The 25,144-nt window shown below is 47.5% G+C and overlaps 2 protein-coding genes across 5 annotated transcripts in view; both read right to left on the bottom strand.

Moving 5' to 3' along the window:
• Positions 1-4,946, bottom strand: part of LOC145715136 (EF-hand calcium-binding domain-containing protein 13-like) — a 14,324-nt gene extending 9,378 nt beyond the window's left edge. Inside the window, exons 1-4 of the mRNA XM_081794753.1 lie at positions 4,826-4,946; positions 4,455-4,526; positions 1,284-1,427; positions 638-709 (exon numbers count right to left, since the gene is read on the bottom strand). Coding sequence (XP_081650879.1) covers positions 638-709; positions 1,284-1,427; positions 4,455-4,526; positions 4,826-4,946 — 409 coding nt within the window. The remainder of the gene's footprint in view (positions 1-637; positions 710-1,283; positions 1,428-4,454; positions 4,527-4,825) is intronic.
• On the bottom strand, positions 4,668-25,144 carry LOC144614356 (pleckstrin homology domain-containing family M member 1-like). Of its 4 annotated transcripts, none has more exons than XM_081794755.1 (8): positions 25,010-25,144; positions 22,440-22,582; positions 19,187-19,275; positions 15,443-15,690; positions 13,082-13,708; positions 7,211-7,437; positions 6,123-6,281; positions 4,669-5,277 (listed from the first exon to the last, which is right to left on the bottom strand). In XM_081794755.1, exons 3-8 carry the CDS (start codon positions 19,232-19,234, stop codon positions 5,153-5,155), a joined length of 1,434 nt encoding a protein of 477 aa, XP_081650881.1. In that variant the 5' UTR covers positions 19,235-19,275; positions 22,440-22,582; positions 25,010-25,144; the 3' UTR covers positions 4,669-5,152. The 4 variants fall into 4 exon arrangements, with proteins under 4 accessions (XP_078293756.1, XP_078293758.1, XP_081650881.1 ...); XM_078437633.2 differs by having other exon boundaries at positions 4,670-5,255; positions 25,010-25,141; XM_078437630.2 differs by lacking the exon at positions 22,440-22,582 and having other exon boundaries at positions 4,668-5,277.

Here is a 25,144-nt window from a genome sequence, read left to right as displayed (position 1 = left end):
TATTAATTAATTGATTTATTTATTTAGAGAACAAGCAGGGGCAGAGAGAGAAGAAAACAGAGGATCTGAAGTGGGCTCTGTGCTGACAGCAGAGAGCCCAATGTGGGGCTTGAACTCACAAACCATGAGATCATAACCTGAGCCAAAATCAGACATTTAACCAACTGAGCCACCCAAGTGCGTCTAATTTTTAAATAATATCAGAATACACAAATATTCATAGATTCAAATAAAAAAGGCTAAAGGGATATTTACCACACTTTAACAGGGATATTTCCAGAAGGTGACATTACATGAGCCTTGCACTTTATATCTCTTACATTTCTGGTCACTAAATTTTTTTATAACAGTTTCAAAATTACCATTATTATATAATAAAATGTCCTTACTTTAGCTATTGGAAAACATCATAACCTTGTCATTTTCCCAATCTTTTCCATTCAAATACAAATTCTTAAATGAAAAACAAATGTAATCAAGTTTGCCATAACTGGAAGAGTTCAAATGTAGATGAAACAAACATTTGGCACAGATACTACAAAGAAGATCTGAGCACCAAATATAATGTTTGGCTACGTGACCTCTGAATGAGTCCTGTGTTGTTTGCCATTCAACAGTTTTACCATAAAGTTCTTACCAACAAAAGTGGAAAATTTCTGAGTGTCCTTCAAAGCCCTCATACAGTCTTTAACATTCACCACGTTGTCATCTGTAAGAGAGAGAGGGGAGGGGAACAGACAAGAATCCCTGGAAAACGTAATATTAAAAAGCTCATATGAAAATCAAAACCAGCATACAATTTCTTTACTTTACATACAAGATACTTGGGATTCATTTTCACCCACTGTGCCTTGCAATTAACCTTACAAGATTGTAGATACGCTAGTTCTGATTCTACCTGTAAGGCAACTAACCTACTAAGAAAGTTGTAAGTCCAATAACTTTACTTGGTACAAACCAGCAAAGCTAGGTTTTCTATTCACAGAGCTGGAATTTCCAAACTATGTGTTAGTCACTAAATCAAGATCTATCTAAAGAGAGTGGATACCAATGAGCCCACTCCCCCACAAAATTTCTACCTGCTTGCTAAGAGTATTCTCATTAACTGTAAAAAAGGACTTTAAAAGAAAGTCTCCTCTTTAAGGACATTTACAGCAATACAAGCAAATACCTATAGATATTAGCTCAAAGGAGCCCTATTCGCTTGAACAAAAACCTTGCACACTTTCTTCAGTTACTCCTACCCAAAACAAAAAAATGGATAATAATATTTAAATGCTTACCAGAAACAAGATCTGACTGAAGAATTTTCTCTACCTCTTCTTCAGGTGACTTAATCCCAATATTGCCTAGAAAGCTCTCCAAGTTCTTCCCAGATATCATGTCACCTTCAAGCCCATCAAGAGCTAAGACAATGTCTTGTAACTCTAGAAACAGAAAAAAGTGATTCGGTAATTGAACTAACCTCTGACTTAAAAAACAACAGTAGCCATCACTCAAGACTTTTGTCAGTGGTAGTCCATGAGTTATGATCACCTCTTGAATAAGAAATCTCAGTGAAGAATCCAGCCCTCAGGAAATTCTAAGTCCAGCAAAACAATATGCTTGGTCTGCCATGTTTCTTTGGTGCTAATATAAAATTGGCACAACCAAAATGGTTGCTATGGCTGAATTTTTCACTGCAATGACACAAAGTAGTTATTTTAAACTAGAGCTCTAATGGTAGCAAACAAAATTAACTCATCCTGGTGGAAGTGAAATAGATTTCAGAATCATGAGAAATGTAAAATTGTAAACACAAGTATCACAAAGACTCACTCACCTTTTCTTTTCAATTCTACCAAGATCCAGTTGTACTCTGGCATCTGGAATTTTGCTTTATTTCCAGCCCTTTCAAAGGAGGCAGTGTTAAGTACATTCAAATCCTGGCTCCAGGATTTGTGACCTGAAACTATCTGACCTTGAGCAAATTATTACTATTTAACCCCTCTATCAAATTCAGTAGTCTTATATCTAAAATAATTTAATAATACTATCTACCTCACACAGTTAATATGGAGATTAAATATATGATGTATGAAAAACACTTAAAACAACATTAGGTATATAGCAAACACTAAGTGTCATATTAATAGCAATAAAGTTACTATTATTATTATTATTATTATTATTATTATTATTAAGCCTTCAGGAATAGCTGCAAACAGTAATCACAGCTTCTTAGTACCTCCGATCCCGCTTCACTTTCTGTCCCCCTAACATCTCAGCGAGGCAACTGCAAATGACAGTCACCTAAAAACCTGTATCAGCTCTGCTTGTTTTACCTAAAGCTTGGTTCCCTTTAAAATATGGTTTCTTTGCACAGACACCTTAAGAGGAGTCTGCTCATCCTCCCATGCTCCACATAGGACCAGGAAGCAGAGAAACACTCCTAAGATTCTGCTGTCTGGCTATTTTAGTTCCACCTTCAATCAAACCTATCCCTCCCCTGAGATTCAGGCCTGTCATTGACCTACACTACCCTCCGGACACCATCATCTACTGACTTTCTGATCACTCTTTCACCTTCTTGGAGGATCTTTGGTCACCCTGCTCATAATCCTCCCTCAGCCCCATTTCCCATTATCATCTGATGACAATAAGAATGACCTTGACCTCTCAACTCCAAAAACTTTCACTTCCTTTCCAAAGTCATCCAGATCAATGGCTATCCTTAATCCTCATCAATACCTAGAACTGCCTGCCCAACCTCTAAAATCTTCAACTACAAGATCAGACACTGACCATAATCCCTTAAAACTGTGTGTATACTGAAGGAAAGCATAGAACTTGATCCACAATATGCCTGTTTTCTCAGCCCCTCCAAGTTTGTCAACAAATAGTCCAGGCACAGTGAACTAACCTTATCAGTCAGTAATGAAGGGAACAGTCTGAGCATATGACAGTCAACCTTGCAAGGAGACTTTTCTAAAAAGAGCAGTTTCAGGCCTGCTATGTTAACACTTTTCTTCCAGGGTGGCCCTTCCTCACTCTTCCCTGTAATTATTGGCCTTTTCTTGCACTGGCTGACAGATTCCAGTGTCAACCCCCAATCATTATGACCAGCTCCCAGATTCAGGTACCTAAACTACACCTTTCTCCTTTTTCACTGTTCTCCTTTCTCAATGGTTTAGTTTCCATTTTTTTTTTCCTTCCTCCACATAAAAAGTTATCTGTCCTGAATACCAGTCTTTCTGAACTCTGTTTTCTGATTTCAAAATTAACTACCATTTACCAAGTATATAGTATGTGCCTAATAATTAGATTATGTGCTTTATATGTGTTTTTGCAGTTGATCCTGACAACTCTAGGAGAAACGTGATTTTATTAGCTTCCTTGTTTTAAAGATGAGGAAACCAGAATGACCTACAGAGACTACCCAGCTGGTAAGTCAAAAACCCACAAACCACCATGTATCAAACTCCATAGCCCATGTTCTTTTCTACCTGTGTGCATTGTTTCCTATAGCACGGCTAATCTATTTCACTATACTATATTGATGCTAATTATGTTACGTGACCCAGGTAACATATTTATATGTCAACAGGGAATTATTAAGTACTTTTCTTAACCTAAAAGAGAAACAATGATGTTAAAAATTTTATACCAGGGCAGAGTGGTTATGAAAAATCTGAAAAGTATCTATCTACTTCTTTACACCCAGAAATGACTCCGCTTCCGTTTTCCTAAACATATACCTATGTTGTTATTCTTCTCCTGACAGCGCTCATTGACCAAACAGTCATTTGAATGTTATTCAAATAAATTACCAGTGATAATTAAGTTTTAAACTTATTTTCCCAATAGAAAAGTACACAAACTCCATGAGTATGATCTCCATTGGTTTTAGGTCTATGATTTAACTTTTAAGCAAAAATGGAAGTCAAGTGGTAGGAAATAGCCATGGTACCAAAATGCACATGGTCACTCTTGTATGTTAACAAAATCCAAAGAAAGGAACATGAGGAATGTCTACTAAAGGAAGAGGTAGAAGATTTCTGAGAAATTCTATAATATATAAGCCTTTACACAGGGTAGAGTCCTAAGTCTGAGGCTAAAAATGGTATAGAAAATTTTCATATCTGAAAAATTGTAAAGCTAGTATCTGACTTTACATAAAGTCCAGAACAAAACACACACACACACACACACACACACACACACACACACAAATAACAACAACAAAAAAAGGGATTTAAAATAGGTTACACAGGCCCCATTCCAGAAAAAGGCATTTTTCTTTCATCATGGATGCTGCCAACTTTTAATCAAAATCAAGTTTTGCCTGCCTTAAAACAGATCAATGCCAACATGGTAAGCAGAAATTAACAGAACTAGAAATTCTAAAAAACAAAACACAAAGACATCCATTCAATAAAAGTAAATTTAACAGTCACAAATAATTTACTAGTTACCTTTTAACCTGGAGGCATCACGAATATCCTTTACCACTTGTCCAAATTCTTCTATTTGTACTTCATCATCTTCTGCAAGAAAAACATTTTTTTTCAGTTTATTTATTTATTTTGAGGGGGGGGGGGAGGGGAAGAGAGAGAGGGAGAGAGAGAATCCCAAGCAGGCTCCATCCTGTCAGCACAGAGCCAGACAAGGGGCTCGAGTCAATCAGATTCTCTATCCCAGCCCCTTGGACTCTGGGGCTGAGACTAGCCAGTCTCCGTGACTGCTCAGAACATTAGCCCGTTAACTTGGGGGCAGCCACAGTCTGTCCTCTGGAATGGGGAGCAGAATATACTGCTCTACAAAGAAAGTAGTGAAGGAAATGCACGAGGAGGCAGAAACTTGTCAGGAAAGCCACACTGACAGTTCCCAGCTCCGCCTCCGTTCTCTTCCAGAGAAGAGACCCCTTGGGTAAGCTCGGTGAGACACCTTGTCCCCTCCGAAGCCATCTCCCTCAGCTAACTCAAGTTCCTTTGCTACTGTGTCCAAAACAGTTTTAATACAACATCAGAGAAAGACCCAGATCCCAAGTCTTGTAAGTCCCAGTTCCAAGCCCGCCGCTCTCCCACATTTTTCTAGATGGTTAGAAGGGGTGGAGTCCTTGCCTCCTGTCCCCTCCTGTCACTACATCCTTCTTGGGGCTCTGCCTGCTGACTTAGTCCCACAGTGACCTCCTCACCAGTTCTTCATTCCCCCTGCTCCAGACACAATCTTTTTCACACAGTTGATGGTTGAGAGAAGATCGGGGCTCAGCAGTTCTGAAGGGGAGACAGAGAATACCTGTGAGAACACAGAGGACAGTCCCAGAGACTGAGGCACACACCGGCTCTCCCCGCCCCCCGGGGGCTGAGTCCTTCCAGATTAGGCAAGGGCTCCCTCCCAGAGGCCCATGGAGATATCCCTACAATGGCTGCTAGAGGTCAAGGGTGGCTAGGGGTGGGGGCAGGAGGGGCAGGAGTAAATGTATGTTTACTACCACACATCCTAGCTAGGGTACATGCTGGTTCGCGCCACGTTTGAGGGTTTCTAGGGAAAGGAAATGTCAAAACAGGCAGCACAGAGGCCGAGGTAAACCTTGCCTAATGAGAGAGGCTCTTCAGGTGAAGAGTGCAGGGATGTTGATCAGAGTACGAAAGAGGGAGTAAGGGGCAAAGTCATGGACCTGTGGAGCCTCCACGAGTGGCTCTGAGGTGGGGAGTTTGCCCTTGGCCTCGAATCAATCAGGCCATTGACCAAAGTCAGGACTTGATGGTTAGAGCTGAGCCTTCAGGGCCACCAGTCTGGCATTCAGCACTGGTTCTATGAGCCTCAGTTTGCTCGTCTGTAAAGCGGGGATCATAATAGTTTCCACCGCATGAGAAGCTGGCATGTGAAGTGCTCAGCATACAACACACTCTCGCTAAATGTTGGCCGCTGCTGTCCTCTGTTACTGGGTGTGCAGAGCCTTTCTGGAGCCTGCACCCCGGAGAATCTCCTAACCGGAGGGGCATCGTAGCCACTAGTGAAATCCTCTGCTCAGCAAAGGCACTCCTGGGTGCATTCCCAGGCTTGGAGTGGGACGAGAAGTCCTGTGAGTAGACCCCACTCATCCTCTCCCCTCTCCCACCCTGAGACCCCGGCCAGACCTTTGCAGTCCTCGTGGCAAATGTTTTCCGAGTGACTCTTGTGATCATTGCACCAATAGTGGCTGTTGATCTGGAAGACGCCATAGTCGAAGCTGCCGTCTGCATTTTCATTTACCTTTGATAGGTTGAAGTTGCTCTCCACAAAAGCCAGGCACAGCCCTTAGAACAGGGAGAAGAAGGTTTTTAGAGGGCTCTGAACTGAGGGACAAAGGACACGGAGGAGAAAGGGAGACGGGGAAGCAGAAGAAAGGAACAAGGCCTAAGAGGCTAGACGGGGCGAGCTGGCCGGAAACACCCATTAGCTTCTCTCCTCGCCCTTCGGTCCATCCACCTGCCCCTCAGTACAACCGCTCATCATCCCGCTGTCCATCCGCATCTCCTGCACTTGATGATCGCCTACTGTGTGCCATGACCCGTGCAAAGCCCAGTGAGGGACATTCAGCTGGGGCAAAGGCAGCTGGTGCCTTCAGCAAGAACGAAGACGCACCCCTTAAAGGACCACAAGACAAGATAAAACGAGAAGGACGGCACAAGACAGGTGTGTGCAAAATCTGGGCAAAAGGAAGCTAGCCCCACCAGGGAGGAGGACGAAGCCTTTGCACTGCCTGCTCCCTCTGCCTGGAATGCTCTTCCCCAGACATTTGGGTGACCCGGTCCTTTGCCTCATTCAGTGCTGCTCAATGTCACCTCCTCAGAGAGGTATTCCTTGACTTCCCCTTCAAGGACAAGGTTACCTCTCACTCCCCTGGCTTTATTCTGCTGCATAACATTTATCACCACCAGGAAGTGCTTCATATGTTTGTGTGTTTGTTTGGGACTCGCCTCTCCCCCTAGAATGCGAACACTGTGAAGGAAGGGGCTTTGTTGATGTCTCTGTCCCCAGCCCCTAAAATAGTTCCCGGTACATAGTAAGTGCTCAGTTAATAATATTCAGTGGAAGGAATATAGAATGTTGGGAGGGGCTTCTCGGGGAGGGCTGCTTTTTGAACTTGGCTTTGAAAGATGAATGATGGAAAGATGGCCACATAGGAGGTGACCAGGAGCAGAAGAGGAATGGGGGGGCGGGAGTGTGAGAAAGCAGCACTCACAGTCACTCAGGGAGTAGCCCTCACACCTATCCAGATCCTCCTTGTGCAGCACTCTGGCCAAGTCACAGCGACTGATGAGCTTGGCCTCATTTATGGCAACGAGGCAGCTGACCAAGGACATGAGTAGCATCCTCATCATCTTCGGAGGGGAGAAGGTGCAGCTGAGGGCCTGTGGTCCCGAGGATCTCCCAGACGTGCTGCTGGTCTCCTCTGAGCACCTGAGGAATCTGGAGACAGCAGCCAAATGTCCCGGCTCACTCACGGCTCCCCGCCTGGCTATTTCTCTTTCCTCTCACCATTTTATACTTTCTTTTACTACAGAAACTTTCAAACATTTACAAAATAAGAGAGAATAATATCATGAATCTCCATGTAGCCACTGCCCAGCGTCAACAGTGAAAAACCGAGGCTGATCTCCTTTCATCTATAGGTTTTCTCCTGTTTTAGCCATTCTCACTCTTGTAAAGGACACCTGGCTATGGGCAGCATTTGGGTACAGGGGTGGGGAGTGAGGCTGGCAAAGGAGACTGATGAGCACTGGACTTTACTGGTACTTGCGTGTGTGGGTTTGAACATGTGCTCTCGTAGGAAGGGCCAGGCCACTGGGTGTTGGTCTGCCCTCAACCCCACGCTCCCAGACGCATGATATGTGACTTTTCCCAAGGGTATACCCTGCCATGTGCAATTCCTGAGAGGCTGTCTTATAAGCTCTACACCTTTGTTTCCACTCAAAACTGGGGTCACTCAAGTAAAAGTGACCTTGTTGAAGAAATAAACTTCACTTTCACACTCTGTGTGTGTGTGTGTGTGTGTGTGTAGGGGGAGGTGCAAGGGGCGGGGACTCTGGATTCACATCGCCTGCTTTCAAAGGTTGGGCTGCAGTGTGACCTTGGGCAATATACTTTACCTCTCCGGGCCTCATTTGTAAAAGGAAGATATGCCAGTACCCACTTACTAGGGTTGTCATGATGATTAAACGAAATGATAAATGCCTAAATCTTGGTTTTGCATTCCCCCCCAAAATAGGAAGCAAGACTTCTGGGACAAAGGTTGATTCCTAGGCTGGAGTTAGGAAAGAGTATAAAATAAGTCTGAATTATCTTGTGCTAGAAAGTAAGAAAGTGCTCAAAATATGGATTGGGGCACGTCAAATGGACATGAGAGCCAGCTCAGAGGGGCACCCACTGGCCAAATCTGGAACACTTTCTTGGTAACAGCTTTATTGAGATAAAATTCACAGTACATAATTCACATACCGCACAATCACTTAATTTAAAGCGTGCAGCTCAATAGTGTGTTTGCAGAGCCGTGCGACTATGATCGCGGTCAATTTTAAAACATTTTCATCAACCCAACAGGAAACCCCATACCCATTAGCTGTCACTAATCCACCCCTCCTCCAACCCCTGCCCACCACAAGCCTACTTTCCATTTCTCTAGATTTACCTAACCTGGACACTGCACACAAATAGTCACACCATAGGTGGCCTTTGAGCCCGGCTTCTTTCGCTTAACGATGTTTTCAAGATTTATTCATGTTGTGGCAGCCACTGGGATCTCATTCCTTGTGATGAATCCTTCTTTTGTCTCTCTATTGATCGTTTTATAGACTTTTGGGCTACTTTGGGGCTATTATGAATGACGGTGCTGTGAACATTCACGCACAAGTGTTTGTGTGGACAAATGTTTTCATTCCTTCGGGCATATACGCCAAGGAATGGAACTGCTGAGCCATAGAGTAACTTCAAGTTTCAACTTTGGAGCAACTGCCTGACTTCAAAGTGGCTGTACCATTTTACATTGCCATCGGCTTTTCCACATCCTTACCAACACTGGTTACTTTAAAAAAAAAAAATTATAAAGTTTATTTAGTTATTTTGAGAGAGAGAGAGAGAGAGAGAGAGGGTGCACAAAAGCTAGGGAGGGGCAGAGAGAGAGGGAGAGAGGGAGAATCCCAAGCAGGCTCCTCACTGTCAACGCAGAGCCCAATGCGGGGCTTGAGCCCACAGACTGTGAGATCATGACCTGAGCTGATATCAAGAGGCTCAACTGACTGAGTCACCCAGGTGCCCCAACGCTTGTTTGTTTTTTTAATTCAATTTACTCTTTTTTTTTAAGTAGGTTCTGCCCATGACCCTGATGTTGAGAGTCACCATGCTCTATACCAACTGAGCCCACCAGCACCCCCCCCCACTAACACTTGCTATTAACTGTCTTTCTGATCAAAGCTCTCCTAATGGGTGCCAAGTCGTACACATGATGGTTTGGATCTGCATTTTCCTGGTGGCTAATGACGCTGAGCATCTTTCTATGTGCTCTTTGGCCATTTGCATATCTTTGGGGAAATTCAGTATTCAGATCTTTTGCCCATTTTCTAGTTGGGTTATTTGTCCTTCTTTATTGAGTTGTAAAAATTCTTTATCAGATGGGAATGCAAGCTGGTGCAGCCACTCTGGAAAACAGGATGGGGGTTCCTCAAAAAACTAAAAATAGAACTACCCTACAACCCAGCAATTGCACTACTAGGCATTTATCCACGGGATACAGGTGTGCTGTTTTGAAGGGACACATGCACCCCCATGTTTATAGCAGCACTATCAACAATAGCTGAAGTATGAAAAGAGCCCAAATGCCCATCGATGGATGAATGGATAAAGAAGGTGTGGTATATATATACAATGAAGTGTTACTCGGCAATCAAAAAGAATGAAATCTTGCCATTTGCAACTATGTGGATGGAACTGGAGGGTATTATGCTAAGTGAAATTAGTCAGAGAAAGACAAACATCATATGACTTCACTCATATGAGGACTTTAAGAGACAAAACAGATGAACATAAGGGAAGGGAAACAAAAATAATATAAAAACAGGGAGGGGGACAAAACAGAAGAGACTCATAAATATAGAGAGCAAACAGAGGGTTACTGGAGGGGGTGTGGGAGGGGGGATGGGCTAAATGGGTAAGGGGCACTAAGGAATCTACTCCTGAAATCATTGTTGCACTAGATGCTAACTAATTTGCATGTAACTCTTAACAAATAAAAAATAAAATTAAAAACAATAAATTAAAAAAAATAAAAAATAAAAAATTCTTTATGAGATACATGGCTTGCAAATATTTTCTCGCATTCTGTGGGTTGCCTTTCACTTTCTTGATGGTATTCTTAGAAACAAAAGAATTCAATGATGATGAAGACTGTTTTCTCTATCTTTTCTTTTGTTGCTTACGCTTTTGGTATCGTAGCTACAGAATTAATACAGAATGGTTTCTAAGGTAGTCTGGGACAGTTTGGCCATCGACACAAATAAAGATAGTGACAGGGGAGCTTGGCCGGCTCAGTTGGTGGAGCGAGCGACTCTTGGTTTCAGGGTCATGAGTTAGCACCCCACCTTGGGCCTAGAGCGTCTTTGAAAAAAATAAGGATAGGGACAGATTATAATCTAGTGAAAGAGATAGGAATCCCTGAGTCCTTAATAGTAATAAATAGACAAACAGATACATAACGGGGATGGGGTTGGAGCTCTTCCTGACAATAAGATGGTGAGTGATAAACGTGGAGGTGGTCATGAGGTTGGAAAATCATCACTCTGCAGCCATCATAGATTAGTTTGGGCAAGAATCATCAATGGATATTAAATCTAAGGTGGTGGGAAGCTTGGTGAAGAACTGGATGGGGCACCTGGGCTGGCTCAGTCGGTTAAGCATCCAACTTCGGCTCAGGTCATGATCTCGTGGTTCATGGGTTCAGGCCCAGCATCGGGCTCTGTGCTGACAGCTTGGAGCCTGGAGCCTGCTTTGGGTTCTGTGTCTCCCTCTCTCTCTCCCCCTCTGCCGCTCACACTCTGTCTCTCTCTCTCTCTCTCAAAAATAAATAAACATTGGGAAAAAAAAACTATCAATGCCATGAAAACACAGAATGGGGCTATTTCTGTCACCGTGTGCATGTGTGTGTGTGTGGTGGGTGTGTGCATGCGTATCTTTCCCCTGAAAGCAGGTGTATGTTCCTGAGAGCAAAGGCCTAGGTTCCTCCACCCACAGGCTGCTGCTTGGGCAAGATGGCTGCCCTAATGGCCTTGTTTCCTCACAGATGTCTTCTAAGCTCACTCCGTACCAGCCCGACTCTTGATTTTGGCTTGGGTCATGATCTCACAGTTCCTGGGATCAAGCTCTGCATCACGCTCTGCACTGACAGCGAGGGGCCTGCTTGGGATTCTCTCTCTCTCCCCCCGCCTCTCTCTCTGCCCTTCCCCCACTCATGCTCGCTTGCTGTCTCTCTCTCTCTCTCTCTCTCAAAACAAGTAAATAAACTTGAAAAAAAAGTTTATCATGTTCTACCTATTAGATGAGCAAATATCCAAAAGTTTGATAATACCTTCTGCCTACAAGGCCGAGGGGGCACAGGTACATTCCTGACAGAGTGTAAACAGGCGATTATCTATGAAAATTGTAGATTCATTTATCCTTTGCCTCAGCAATTCTGTTTCTGGGACTTTACTGAACAGAGATAGTTGCATAGAATTCAAAGATCACATACACACGGTTATTTACAGAAAGAGTGAACTCCAGTGTCCAGGAAATACAGGGCTGGTCAAATAAACTAAGGTACATTCATACAATGGAAACACATGCCATAGGGGGGAAAAAAAATTAAGAAACTGATATGAAGCTCCAAAACAAAAATCCTGATCTCTTCTAAGACAAGGTATCAAACAGTATATTTATAATAGCTTTGTGGGGATGGGGCAGAGATAAGAAATATAAAAGACATTTAAAAGTCTATTACAGATCTATTAACAGATATTAACAGTTATTAACAGATCTATTCATATCTGTTAGATGCATTTAGAAACATCAGAAAAAGACATGTAAAGGGGGTGCCTGGGTGGCTCGGTCAGTTAAATGTCTGACTTCAGCCTAGCTCATGATCTCACGGTTCGTGAGTTCGAGCCCCACGTTGGGCTCTCTGCTGTCAGCACAGAATCTGCTTCAGATCCTCTGTCCCCCTTTCTCACTGCCCCTCCCCTGCTCATTCTCTCTCTCAAAAATAAATAAATAAACTTTAAAGAAAAGAAAAAGAAAGATGTAAGGAATTAATAATTATGGTTACAAAGGTGGAGAAGACGTTTCACTGTAGGTAGACTTTTTTTTCTTACCATAAAAATAAATCTATTAAAAAATGAGTGTTTAAAAAGGGCCTGAACGAAGAAGGCTCTGCTGGGGTGAGCATGGTACAACATAGAGAGATGGTGACTCACTACCTTGTACACCTGAGACTAATGTAACACCGTGTGTCAACAATACTCAAATAGAAAAAAGTTCTTTTAAAGAGACAGCTCTGCCCAGCGTCCCTTCTCTAGTCAAGTTCATTGCTCCCTGTGCTCTTCCTCCACTCACTCGCTTGGCCCCTTTTGTGCACCACCTCCTCCAGGCCTCATTCAGGGTCTGTGTCCTTCAGAGGCCTTCTGGGAGGTCGCAGCGGAGCACCCAGACGCGCTGGGCTTCACTGCGTCTTTTGGAAGTTGTATATCTAACTCCGAACCGTTGGTTTCCGCCCTAGAGGCAATAATATTTTACACGAAGCCTCAGAGAAATTAGGTAACTGGTCGAAGATCAGCCAGGGGCAGAGCTGGAGCCTGATTCAGCTCGAGCCCTCCCTGAATCCATTCTCCTCGCTGCCCCATGTTGCCTCCAGTTACAAGTCCCGGCAACTCCAGTCCCTGAGGAAGAGCCACGATCCCCTTTTCCTTTATGCCCTTAGAGAGGTCAATGCTCAGTGACAGGCAATCACATGCTATAGGGAGGGAGAGAAAGAGGAAGAGGAGAAGGAAGGAAGGCAGGGGGAGGAGAGGAGTGGGGGAAGGACACTCACTCTTGCAGAGACGGGTCTGAATCATCGGCATTTGCTGTCCCCAGGTCGGAGTCGTAGGACATGGGCTCCTCGGAACGGTCTGGACTCTTGGAGCCATTCTCTTGGAGTAGGCAGCTATCAGAGTTTAGGCTGCAAGACAGCTGGGATGAACCGGCGGTGTCCAGGCTGAGGGAGGAGGCCGTGAGCTTCCGGTTCCGTCGGATCTTATGGCCTGAGTGCTGGACTTCGATGTCCTCCGAGCCTGAGGAATGGGAAATTGAATCCAGAGACTCTTTCCGCTGTAGTTCTGTCCCAGAGGTGGTGAGGGGGTCGAGCTCAGAGAGCGGGCAAAGCCCAGAGAGAGCCAGCGGGGTGAGCGTCCACTCGTTTAAGATGGCGGACTTGTAGGAGGGCTCGAAGGATAAGGACGTCAGTCCCTGCAGGAAGCTGAGGAGGAACTCGCCCTCCTCGGCGTCTCGAAGCAGGGCTGTGGGCTGATAGTACTCGCACAGGCGGGCGGGCTCCTGGAGGAGCAGCTTCAGGTAGCACTCCATCAGGCCGTCATTGAGGGCCAGCCTCAGCCAGGCCCGGCAGCGGCCCACGTCCGTGCTGACAAAGATCAGGTGCTCCAATTCCGAGACGATGTGCCTGGGGGTGGAGAGGACAGGCTTGTTTCAAGAAGTGAGTTCAGATCACAGAGGATCATTTTATCCACTGGTGAGCAGGAGCCAGTAATAACGACTGCAAGTATATACAGGCTTGGGAAAATATCTCAGATAGCAGTGTTCTACAGGGAATTGAGAAATATTTAGCTACAACTCCCCACTTTTTCAAGGTTACTGTCATGCAGGATAATTGCCATTTTAGTTTCAACTCCCCAGGCGCCCTTGACATCACCTGCTCATCCGGCATACATGTGATGAGCCCCTAAGTGCCAGGTCTTTGGAGCTGTGAAGATACAGGATACAGACATGGTCCTGCCCTCAGTCCAGGTTACTACCTTTCAAGGGCACACGGAAGTGAACCCTGTTGTCAGTAGAGCTGGGGTGGGGGGAAGGCAATCACTTCCAGGTTGCAGTAAGGACAATGCCTTAGGCAAGGCATTGCGGGATTAGGCATAGGGATTAGGCACAGGCAAGGCATTGAGCTGGGCCTTGAGCGATTTCAAGCCGCAAAGATGGAAGGGGAACCTCAGGCACCAAGGACTGACAGAGAAAAGGCACCAAGGGTAGGGAAGCAGCAGCTGTGTATCAGGAGTGGTGAGCACTCCCGTTACAGCACGGGGAGGAGGAGGAGTGGCTGATTGGGTTGCAAAGTCAGGTGATGCAGGGTCTTGAGCATCCAACCGGTGAGGCAAGGTGGGGCAAGGGTCCCCACACCTGGCTGTGCGTCAGAATCACCTGGGAACCTGGTCAGGATACAGATTCCGGGGCCCCAACGAAGTGAATGGAACTCCAGGCTAGCACTGGGGAGCCTGAGAGTTTTTACACCGGGAAATGACTTGACCGCAGTCGCGCAGACTTCTGGGTGGGCTGCTCGGGATAAGATCATGTACCCAACTCAGTTCCCGAACCCTTGGTCTGATGTAAATGCCCTTCCTCTGACCATCACAGTGCCCTGAGCACGTCTCGCCCATAGGAGTGCGTGCGCCACAGGGCTCAGGGAATGAGCTCGGGTTAGCTTAAGCTCAATAAATGTTGACCAGCTGCCTGACCTAAGGACAGACACAATGAGATAAGGGGGACAATCAGAAAGCCACTGCCACCTAGGAGTGAGGTAAGAACCTGAGATAGGGCGGTGGCAGTCAGCATGAAAAGGAAGATACAGACTGACAAGGCACCTTCAGGCTGAAGGTGGCATTTAATAGCCCTTAGAGGCAACGTGCCAGCAGCTGCTTGCTCCAAAGCCCAGGCAGTTAGGGCCAGGGCCGCAGAGGCAAACGTCCCAGGGTGGATATTCAGATGATCTGGATTCCACGTCTTTAAAAAATGCCATAGCCTGTTAGGATATAATACTTAGCATAGAGATGTTCAAACATTCCAAGGCAGGGTCAGCAAACCTCTTCTGTTAAGGGCCACTTAGTAAAGATTTTAGGCTTTGCAGGCCACACATTCTCTGTTCCAACTACCCAACTTTGCCACGGTGTGGCAAAAAGGCGGCTCCTGCTAAAGGCGACCAGCCAGGGGCCTGAGCAGCCCCAGGCCATTGCCTGTGCGCTGAGGGGCTCTTGAGGCTTGGTCTAACAATAACCCCTATCTCACCCATCTCCATTCTAGAACACAGAGCATCTCTGCTGCTTTCCCATATAGCTGTAGAGGGAGAGCCCAGGGTCACCCACACTGAAGCTCCTCCCCAAAGCAAAGCCTCCCCTGCTGATCTCACTTGTGGGTGACAGCTTTCAGGAGGGGCCAGAAGACAGGCTGAGGCAGAGGCTTCTGGTGGGCGCTCTTCTTCCTTTTCCCTCCGGCCTCGGCTCGGATGTGCTTGGCATGCAGGCCGTGGATAAATACGGCCTCCAGGGCACTGCACATGGTGTTGGCATCTCCGTCTTCGCTAGTGACCACTGTGTCCGAGGACACGTACTGCTTCTGCAACGCCTTCACAGATCCCACTAGCTTCTTCTTGATGACCTAGTCGGTGTCAGACATAACACAGGCCTTTAGAAGATCCTGCGGTGACCCCTGGAAGGTAAGTGCTTATCACCAAATACACGCACACCCACACACGTGCTCACGTCTACCTGTGGGTGTGTATACAGCAAAACTAGCACAAGCTAATCATAGAAAACAAAGATGGGCGCCTGGGTGGCTCAGTCGGTTGAGCGTCCGACTTCGGCTCAGGTCGTGATCTCACGGTTCATGGGTTCGAGCCCCACGTCGGGCTCTGTGCTGCCAGCTCAGAGCCTGGAGCCTGCTTTGGATTCTGTGCCTCCCTCTCTCTCTGCCCCTCCCCCACTTGCACACGCACGCACGCTCTCTCTTTCTCTCAAAAATAAATAAACGTTGGAAAAAATTTTAAAAAAAGAAAGAAAACAGAGACAAAGCATAGAGGAGAAAAGGAAAATTACGTACTTATACCACCCAGAGATAGTTATTTTTTTGCAAAGATATTTGTATATTTTTCTTTTGTTTTGCTTTTTAAACCGAACTTCAGTGATTTGATAGCCATAGAAATCTTGTGTTTAAATACCGGCTCCATCATAGTTACAGGTGTGGGAGCCTGGGTGATCCATCTAGGGCAGGGGTGAAGCTTTCCACCTTGTTTAGGGGTCTACGATTCCATGAAGAGGCAACAAGTGCCACTTTAGAACCATAAAAACACCAAGAAAACAGGAGCATGGTCCACATTAAGAAAGATCGTAGGGGGGCGCCTGGGTGGCGCAGTCGGTTAAGCATCCGACTTCAGCCAGGTCACGATCTCGCGGTCTGTGAGTTCGAGCCCCGCGTCGGGCTCTGGGCTGATGCCTCGGAGCCTGGAGCCTGTTTCCGATTCTGTGTCTCCCTCTCTCTCTGCCCCTCCCCCGTTCATGCTCTGTCTCTCTCTGTCCCAAAAATAAATAAAAAACGTTGAAAAAAAAAAAATTCAAAAAAAAAAAAAAGATCCTAGGGGCACCTGGGCGGCTCAGTCAGTTAAGCATCTGACTCTTGATTTCAGCTCAGGTCATGATCTCACGGTTTTTGAGTTTGAGCTCCGTATCTGGCTCTGTGCTGACAGTGTGGAGCCTGCTTGAGATTCTCTCTCTCTCTCTCTCTCTCTCTCTCTCTCTCTCTCTCCCTCTCTCTGCCCCTCCTCTGCTCATGCTCACTCTCCCTTTCAAAATAAATAAAATAAACGTTATTTATTTAAAAATATCTTTTTAATGTTTATTTTTGAGAGAGAGAGAGAGAGAGAGAGAGACAAAGTATGAGGAGGGGGGAGGGGCAGAGAGAGAGGAAGACACAGAATCCGAAGCAGGCTCCAGGCTCTGAGCTGTCAGCACAGAGCCTGATGCAGGGCTCAAACCCACGAGCCGTGAGATCATGACCTGAGCTGAAATAGGACGCTTAACTGACTGAGCCACCCAGGCGCCCCTAAAATAAATAAATAAACTTTAAAAAGAAAGAAAGAAAAAAGGAAAGATCCTTGACCTGGCAGTCAGAGGCAGATGTTAGTCTCAGCTCTGTTGGTCAACAGCTGGGTCACTACAGACATTTCACTTAACCTCACTGAGCTTAATTTCCTCATCTGTTAAACGGAACGAATACTTCCTGACCTACAGCACAGGAGTTGGGGGGCGGGGGGATTACTCTGAGGGCAGGACTTGCTTTTTTTTTTCATTCTTGCATCCTCAACACTTGGCTTGGTTCCTGACACATGTAAGTATTCCGTTAAGGTCTGTTACATAAATCAATTATAAAATACATATATGTAAAATCCTTTGGAAAGATAAAGACAGTTCTGTCATAGTATAAGCATGTCAAAATTACCTATGTGTTTTGGAAAAGGATTGGGAGGGAATACAGAAAACCTGGTTTGAACTGTTAGCTGATAGGATTATGGATAAATATTTTACTGTTTTATTTTTATCTTAGCCCAAACAGTTCATGTTAATGTTCTTTGAAAAGTCGAATGTTCTTTTTTTTTTAAAAAAAAAAATTTTTTTTTTTTAATGTTTATGTATTTTTGAGACAGAGAGAGACAGAGCATGAACGGGGGAGGGTCAGAGAGAGAGGGAGACACAGAATCTGAAACAGGCTCCAGGCTCTGAGCGGTCAGCACAGGGCCCGACGCGGGGCTCGAACTCACGGACCGTGAGATCATGACCTGAGCCGAAGTCGGACGCTCCATCAACTGAGCCACCCAGGAGCCCCTGTTTTTTTTTTTTTTTTTCTTTATAACAGCTTTAATGAGACACAATTTACATTGCCTAAAATTCACTCATTTAAACTATACAGTTCAGTGATTTTTGGTATGTTCACAGAATAGTGAAACTACAGCCACTACCTAATTTTAGGACATTTTCATTGTCTCAAAAAGGAACACTGTGCCCATGAGCAGTCACTCCTCTCTAGTCCCCTCTCCCTCAACCCCTAGCAACTACTAATCTACTTTCTGTCTTTATGGATTTGCCAATTCTGGACATTTTGTGTAAATGAAGTCATACAGTATGCAGTCTTTTGATGTTAGACATCTTTTCATATGACTTATGGGTCATATACTTCTTTTATTGTTTGCTTATTTGACTGGAGAGAGAGAGAGAGAGAGAGAGAGAGAGGCAAAGAGAGAGGAGGACAGAGGATTCAAAGTGGGCTAGGGAGTGACAGCAGCAAACTCCCAAATCGTGAGATCATGACCTGAGCCAAATGGACGCTCAACCGTCTGAGGCACCCAGGCCACCCTAATGCCCTCTTTTCTTTTTTTTAATGTTTATTTATTTTTGAGAGACAGAGAGAGACAGCATGGGAGGGAGAGGGCAGAGAGAGAGAGGGAGACCCAGAATATGAAGCAGCCTCCAGGCACTGAGCTGGCAGCACAGAGCCCGATGCGGGCCTCCAGCCCATGAGCCGTGAGATCATGACCTGAGCCGAAGTCGGATGCTCAACCGACTGAGCCACCCAGCTGCCCCTTCTTTTAATGTTTACTTATTTTTGAGAGAGAGAGAGAGAGAGAGAGAGAGAGAGGGAGAGAGAGGGAGAGAGAGAGAGAGAATGTGCATACATGTATGTGCCTGTGGGGGAGGGGGCAGAGACAGAGCGGACCGAGGATCCAAAGCAGGCTCTGCTCTGACAGCAGAGAGCCCAATGCAGGGCTTGACCTCACAAACTGCAAGACCATGAGCCGCTTACGATCATGACGCTTAACCGTGTGAGCCACCCAGGCGCCCCATATGTATGACTTCCTTTGAGAAATCCTTGGTCTTCAGGCAGCCCCTATTAAAATCCGTTGTTTTTTATCAATTCCCATTCTATCACCAATAAGATGTTCTAGAAAGGGCAGGGTCTCCTCAGAGCCTGCTTCTGCTATAACTCTTTCTCAGCCCGAAGCCTCGCTTTCCAGACAGTACTCATTCATTTCAAAGTGAGGAAGACCAATGACATGGCTGTCCCGTGCCCCCTTCCCCACCCTTGAGCCTCTCCGACTGCCTACCGGGATGGCAGCCCGGGGGTCCAGTCCATTCTCCACCACCGAGAGCATTTCCGCTCACACTGCAGCTCCCTCGGAGAATCACATGACACCTGCAGAGACAGACGGCGCGGCCAGATGAGCAGGTTCCAGCTCACCACCCCCAGCCAATTCTCCCCCTCCCCCCAGCAGGCAGCGGGTCAGCCCATCTTCCTCAAACTGCAATGCAAAGGCCTCTGAATTCAAAAGTAAAAGCCAAGAGTGGATTTTAAGGAAGGAAACAAGGGAAGAGAAGAAATCTGAGGGCTCGAATCTCAGGAGGTGGGGAATCCTATGTGCCGTGGGTGGGTCCACCCTAATCAGGGCATGGAGAGGCCTCTGTATGCCACACCAAACGCTGGCACAAAAAAGCAGGGAATGAGGGGCCGATTTGGATACAGAACTAAGGGTGCGAGGGGGATGCTGCCGCTGGAGGTGCCAAGAGCCCACGTGGACCAGGAAGCAGGGGCTCACAATTCACATTCGGAGCCTCTGACTCCTGTGCCAGCCCGATGTCTGCCAGCTCGGCAGGGACAAGCACAACTGAAGGAAGTTTCCAAAGGGAGGGCCTCTTGCTACATAGCTGCTTCCCCTCCAGGCACGAGGGTCCAGCTGGAGCAGCACAGGGACACGCCTAAAGGGAAACAACACGGGTTCGAATCTCAATTTGCCACTAACCACTTAGGCATGCTAGGTGGGGCACCACGGCAGACGTCTCAAACGGAGGTTATGAATGTGGAAAACGCCCAGCACAGTGCCTGACGGTACTAAGGATAAATGGTATCTATTACCCCGGTTGGATGTGGCCAAGCCTTATAGGCAAAGGCCACTGTCTGAATGAGTCCGCTCAACTACCTGAAGTCAGTACACAGGTAAATCCCTCAGGGCACTGGCTTCCCCCCCACCCCCCCGGGGGTGGCTTAGGTGGGGGGGGGGGGGGGGGGCTCAACCTGAGCCTCGGGGGGTGGCTGTTGGCTCGCCTGGACCGCCCCAGCCACTTGGACGGACCAGGATTGGGCAGGCACATTCCCATCTAAACAGATCTCTAGTGACCACGCTGCCGAGCATGGAGGGACACCAAAAAATAGGTCATCGCTGTCTCTGTTCTCAAAAACCTATGGCCCAAAGAAGTTATCAAATGGAGGCATGATGAATGGATTTTGTACTGTTTACACACATTGCTTCATTCATTCCTTGTAACCACCCTAGGCGAGCTCTTTTATTATCCAGATAAATCAAAGCTGACCCAGGTCAGGGAACTTCCCAAGATCCCAGGGCTGATCAGTGGCGGGCTCTACCACCTTCGGCCAGGATGACATCCACCCTTCTGGAAGAGGCGGGTGTGAGCTAGGGCTAAGGGGTGGCTGGGGAGGGGGCAGGGAAGTCTTGGGAGGAGGGCTCTCCAGCTGGGGGCCCAGGTGGCGGGATGCAAGGGAGCATCAGGGTTGAGTCTGGCAGGAAAGGTTTACAGGCGAACAGTGAGGCATGGAGAACGGCAGGGTGGCCCTAAATGATGAAAGACGCTCTGATTCAAGCCCTGGCCTCTGGATCCGGCAGAGGGTGAACAGGACCCAGCGCCGACCTTCCTAAGTAAGGACATGCAAAGGCAGATAGGTGTGTGGAGGACGGCCCCCACGAAACCAGCTCTGGTCAGCGCACAACAGACTGACAGGAGGAACACTAGCCCCTGGCCACAGCCCATCAGACTGTCTCTCCCTCCACCACTTTCCCAGCTCCTACCCACTGGGAATCCTCAGGACCCTTCGCTGGAGACCAGCTCCATGCTCTGGCCACCAGGGCACCGGGAGAAGGGGACATACTATAGAGTCGGTCCTGAAACCGTGCCTGATCCTAGAGGCTGGGTTTCTTCAAGGCTACCCTACGCAGCCCTGCAGGCCACGTTCAGGCTCGCTGGCTTTGAGACCCTGGCATCCAATCCCCTCTGGCAATTCCGGGGGCCTGCCCTTCTAGACAGAGCCTCAAGCCCTAAAACTGCCCTTCCCTCAGCCGGCCTCAAGGCTTGGGCCTCAGCAATCTGAAGAGGAAGACCATTGAGGCCTCATCAACTAATTCACTGAATATAATATTCACTGGAGGGAGGGAGGCTTATCATTAAGTGGGTGCTCTGGCCAAGTCAGGGTCTGCTGAAAAAACAAAGTAAACTGACACTGAGGTCAGAGCAGGGCCAGACAAGAGACAACTGTGACCTAAAACAGTGTCGGGAACGTCACAAAAGGACAACAGTGCAGAGAAACCTAGAAGAATTGCCACTTGACAATTCACAAAACAGAACTGAGACGTGGGGGTCAGGCCAAAGTTCCGGGCACATCTTTCCTTGCAGGAAGCCAAAGCTCCCTACCTACATAGGCCTGTCGGTTCTAGAACGCCTCAGGAAGGCAGGAAATGGCTCAGAGGCAGGACCACGACCATCTACGATGTGAGATCTCTGGGCTCTGGGTCTCCTGACTGCTAGGTCAGCACTCCAGCAGGCTCCTTGGGTGAGCCAGACCCCCATCTACCATGCTATGGGACTGGTTTCACTTTCTATCTTCAGAGCTGTCTTCACTGACACCAAGAAGCAAACGAAAGAGGGGTGGGTCTTCAGGAGACCCAGAAGAAAGAGAGCAAGTAGAGAGTTCAAACATCCCTGATACAGTGGAGCAGAAAAGGTGAGTGCCGTGTGCCTTTAGGAAACTCTTAAGTCACCCTTCGTCTACCTCTGCCCCTCTGTATTGGTTCACTCTGGCACAGGATCTCATTCTCTATCCTCATTTAATTCTTAAAACAATCCTGTGAGAGAAGGATGAGTATCCCTCATTCACAGAAGAGAAAACTGAGGCTCAGTAGAAACATGCCTCAGGTGAGGGACAGAATTTTCTCATTCCAAGCTCTGTGCCTTTCGTCAGTTCATACTGTCCCAGGTCCTTGGTTCAAAGAGTTTCAGGCAAACTTATTATTCACAGACTCTTCAGAAGCTCCACCTTATCAAAGAAGGCCTAACACTGACAAGAAACAATCTTGCCCATCAGATCTGTGGCCCCAACTAGCTGACCACAGGTCCTTTCCATGGCAGCCAGGTTTCCGAGCTGTCCCTCCTCAAATGTTCCAACACACAGGAAGGAATCGTTGGGGTTGATTCTCTTCGTGATACTGCCTGGCCTTCTATAAACATCCAATTTCACTTCCTCCAGAGACTAAGGAAGAACGAAAAGAGGAGAAGGACTCAGATGAGACTTACATTAGAAGAAGAAATGGATAACCTGGCTTCACCACTTTCGAAACACTCCGTTCATCAGTAAACAGCAACCTCTTCTTCTTAGAGACTTCCCCGCCATCCGCGACAGCCTCGTCTCTACGGCCTGACTCCGATCCTGCACCTGGCTATGCAGGACAACAGGCCGGTGTTTAAGCCCTCCAGCTGCTGTACCAGGTGATGAGTCAGGGTTTTCAGCTGGAAACAAATGACAAAGTTATCTTCTGATTCAGAAAGACAGCTGATACTTCAGACATGTGAGTGCTGAGTAAACAGCACCTCCTTCTACCTGAAGAAAGTTGGATTTCTAGACAAGAGCCCTGTGGGGGGTGGGATGGGTGTGGGGGGGGGGGAGTGGGTAGGGCGACAAAGCAACTGAATATCAGCTGGAGGGCAAGCAACTTCTAGCTCGTGATTCCCAGTCCAAAGGCTAGTGGGTGAGGCCAGAAATGTGAGGTCTAGGAACACTGGGTATCTTTCTTTCCTCCCTCCCTCCTTCCATCCAACAACACCCATCTCTCCCATATTCTTGTCCCAGATCCCTTAAGATTCTGGCAAGGACCAAACTCTGAGTGAATGAAAGCAGGACCTTTGCCTGACTCATTCACCATTGTCTTTCTAATGCTTCAAACAGTGCACGGCACACAGTGGTGCTCACAAAATACTTGCTGAATGAACAGATGAGTAAAATAAAAAGGCTCAGACCGTTTCAGACTGTAAGAAGTTGAGGTATACAACTTCTCAGTGGTGGGGTCACTGCAGAACTCCTTCCATTACACCAAGCTGCCAACAGGCTGAAACCCTTCAGAGATCACACCTTAACGGAAGGGGATATTGAAGGTAAAAGGACATCCGATTCTCAAAGGCGTGAGACTATAAATGCAAGCAAACACAAGGGGTCTTCTTTGGGGTCCTTTACAATGGCTGTCAAGTGGCCAATCCTTTGGAGTTTGGTCACCAGAACTTAGAGGGGATGTGCACCCCCAAATCCCAGGAGATTATAAATGTTAACCATGGAGCCTGGGTGCCTCAAGAATGTCTAGCTACTCTGAGATAACTTGACTCTCTGTGTTCATGGGTAATCAAAATGGTCAAAACTCAATGATCCAGCACCTGCAAAAAGAGGAAGCAATTCAACAGCCTCCACGGAGGCCTCGGCGTCCCCAGGATCCACTCATCTCTACTCTTCACAACATGTAACGTCACCTCTGGCACATTCGGTAGCGGGACTAATCTACAACCAGTTCTGGCCAGGAGGAGCACTGGGTGAGGGTCCTTTCTGAGCGGCAGGGCAATGCACATGGACATGATTCTGTGACCACAGCCAACCCCACACAGTGGAACCGCTTGAGTTTCTCCAGATCGTCACCCAAAAGGAAGTGATAAGCTTCCACTGCCCCAGCTGAATGAGTAGCTCCCTCACCTTCCAGGTATTTGGATGATACCTATCATTCCAGCAGCCAACGCGAGTAATGTAATATGGATGCCAGGAATACAATCCTTAAGGACAGGTACAGGGGGCCTGACATCCAGGAAAAGCACTTGACCCACGGGAGAAGGATCTCTACTCCTCCACACTTACTTACCATCTGAGGCCCTGCCTCAATTGAGGTGTTCGGCAAGTGCCTGGCTCTGAGAAAGCAGGTGGGGTTGGCAGGGGACTGCACTAGGTTCTCAGATCAAATGGGGACCACATCAAGGGAAGAGTGGGCACAGAGCTGGGATGAAGAGTTGAAATGGGGATAGGAAGACGTCAATCTAACAAGATTGGGTAGGGGTGGTGGGAACTAGGGCAGCAAGAGTTGGGGGGTGGTTTAGCAAAGACTCAGGAATGAAGTGTCCTCAGGCTGGCTGGGGATGGAAAGAAAGTATGCGGTGGGCTTGGAAGTTAGGGGTTGAGTGGGTGAGGGCAAGAAGATACATACAAGACTTGAGATAGGGCTGAGATCAGAGTTATCAAGAAGAGGGGGGTAAGCGCAATAGGGCATCTACTGTAGTGGTAGGTATTAAATGAGTGGGGGGAGGTGGGTGTTTTGGCTGAGCAGACCTTGGGGGGCTGAGCAGGGGGGCTGGGATAAGAAAGCTGAGCCTGAAAAGGGGTAAGCCAGAAAGACGGGGAGGGGGAGGGGGGGCTCGAGGAGGTTTGCGTGGAGCACTGGGATTGCCAAAGGGGTTGAGGGGTGAGAAGGAGATGCGTTAGAGGGAGGCGGAGGGAAGTGGCTGTCCTAGGGGTTGGAAGTGGGCTACCGTGGGGTCGAGTGTGGCTGCACTTACGCAAGACCAGTGGTGAAGGGGTGAGGGTAAGGGCTGGGCTCGGGTCACGGGTGGAGAAGAGGAAGGGGACGGGTCAGCACTGGCTGTTTGGGCTGAAGGCTCGGGTCCGAGTGGGGTAGGGTGCGGGGCTCAGGCCGGGCAGGGAAAAGGCTCTGAAGCAGGACAGTTTCAAAGCAACCAAGGGTTTGCGATCACGGACAGGGCTGGTGACCCATCGCCCGTTCTCGTCTCGGCCCCGCCGTCCCCTTCTCACCCTCCTCGCCCTCTGACCCCTAACTCACCAGAGGGAGCGGGGAGGGGGCGCGGGGCACTCCTGGCCACTGCAGCCCCTAAGCCTCCGACCAGGCGCTGCGGCCTCCGGGCCAGGGACAACAGGAAACGGCGCTCGCGGCGCCTGACGCCATCACGTTGGTTCG

This window comes from Panthera onca, assembly GCF_046562875.1.
Source record: "Panthera onca isolate mPanOnc1 chromosome E1 unlocalized genomic scaffold, mPanOnc1 haplotype 2 h2.Chr16_ul_15, whole genome shotgun sequence".
Lineage (NCBI taxonomy): Eukaryota > Metazoa > Chordata > Mammalia > Carnivora > Felidae > Panthera > Panthera onca.
This window is presented reverse-complemented; position numbering and strand designations above follow the sequence as displayed.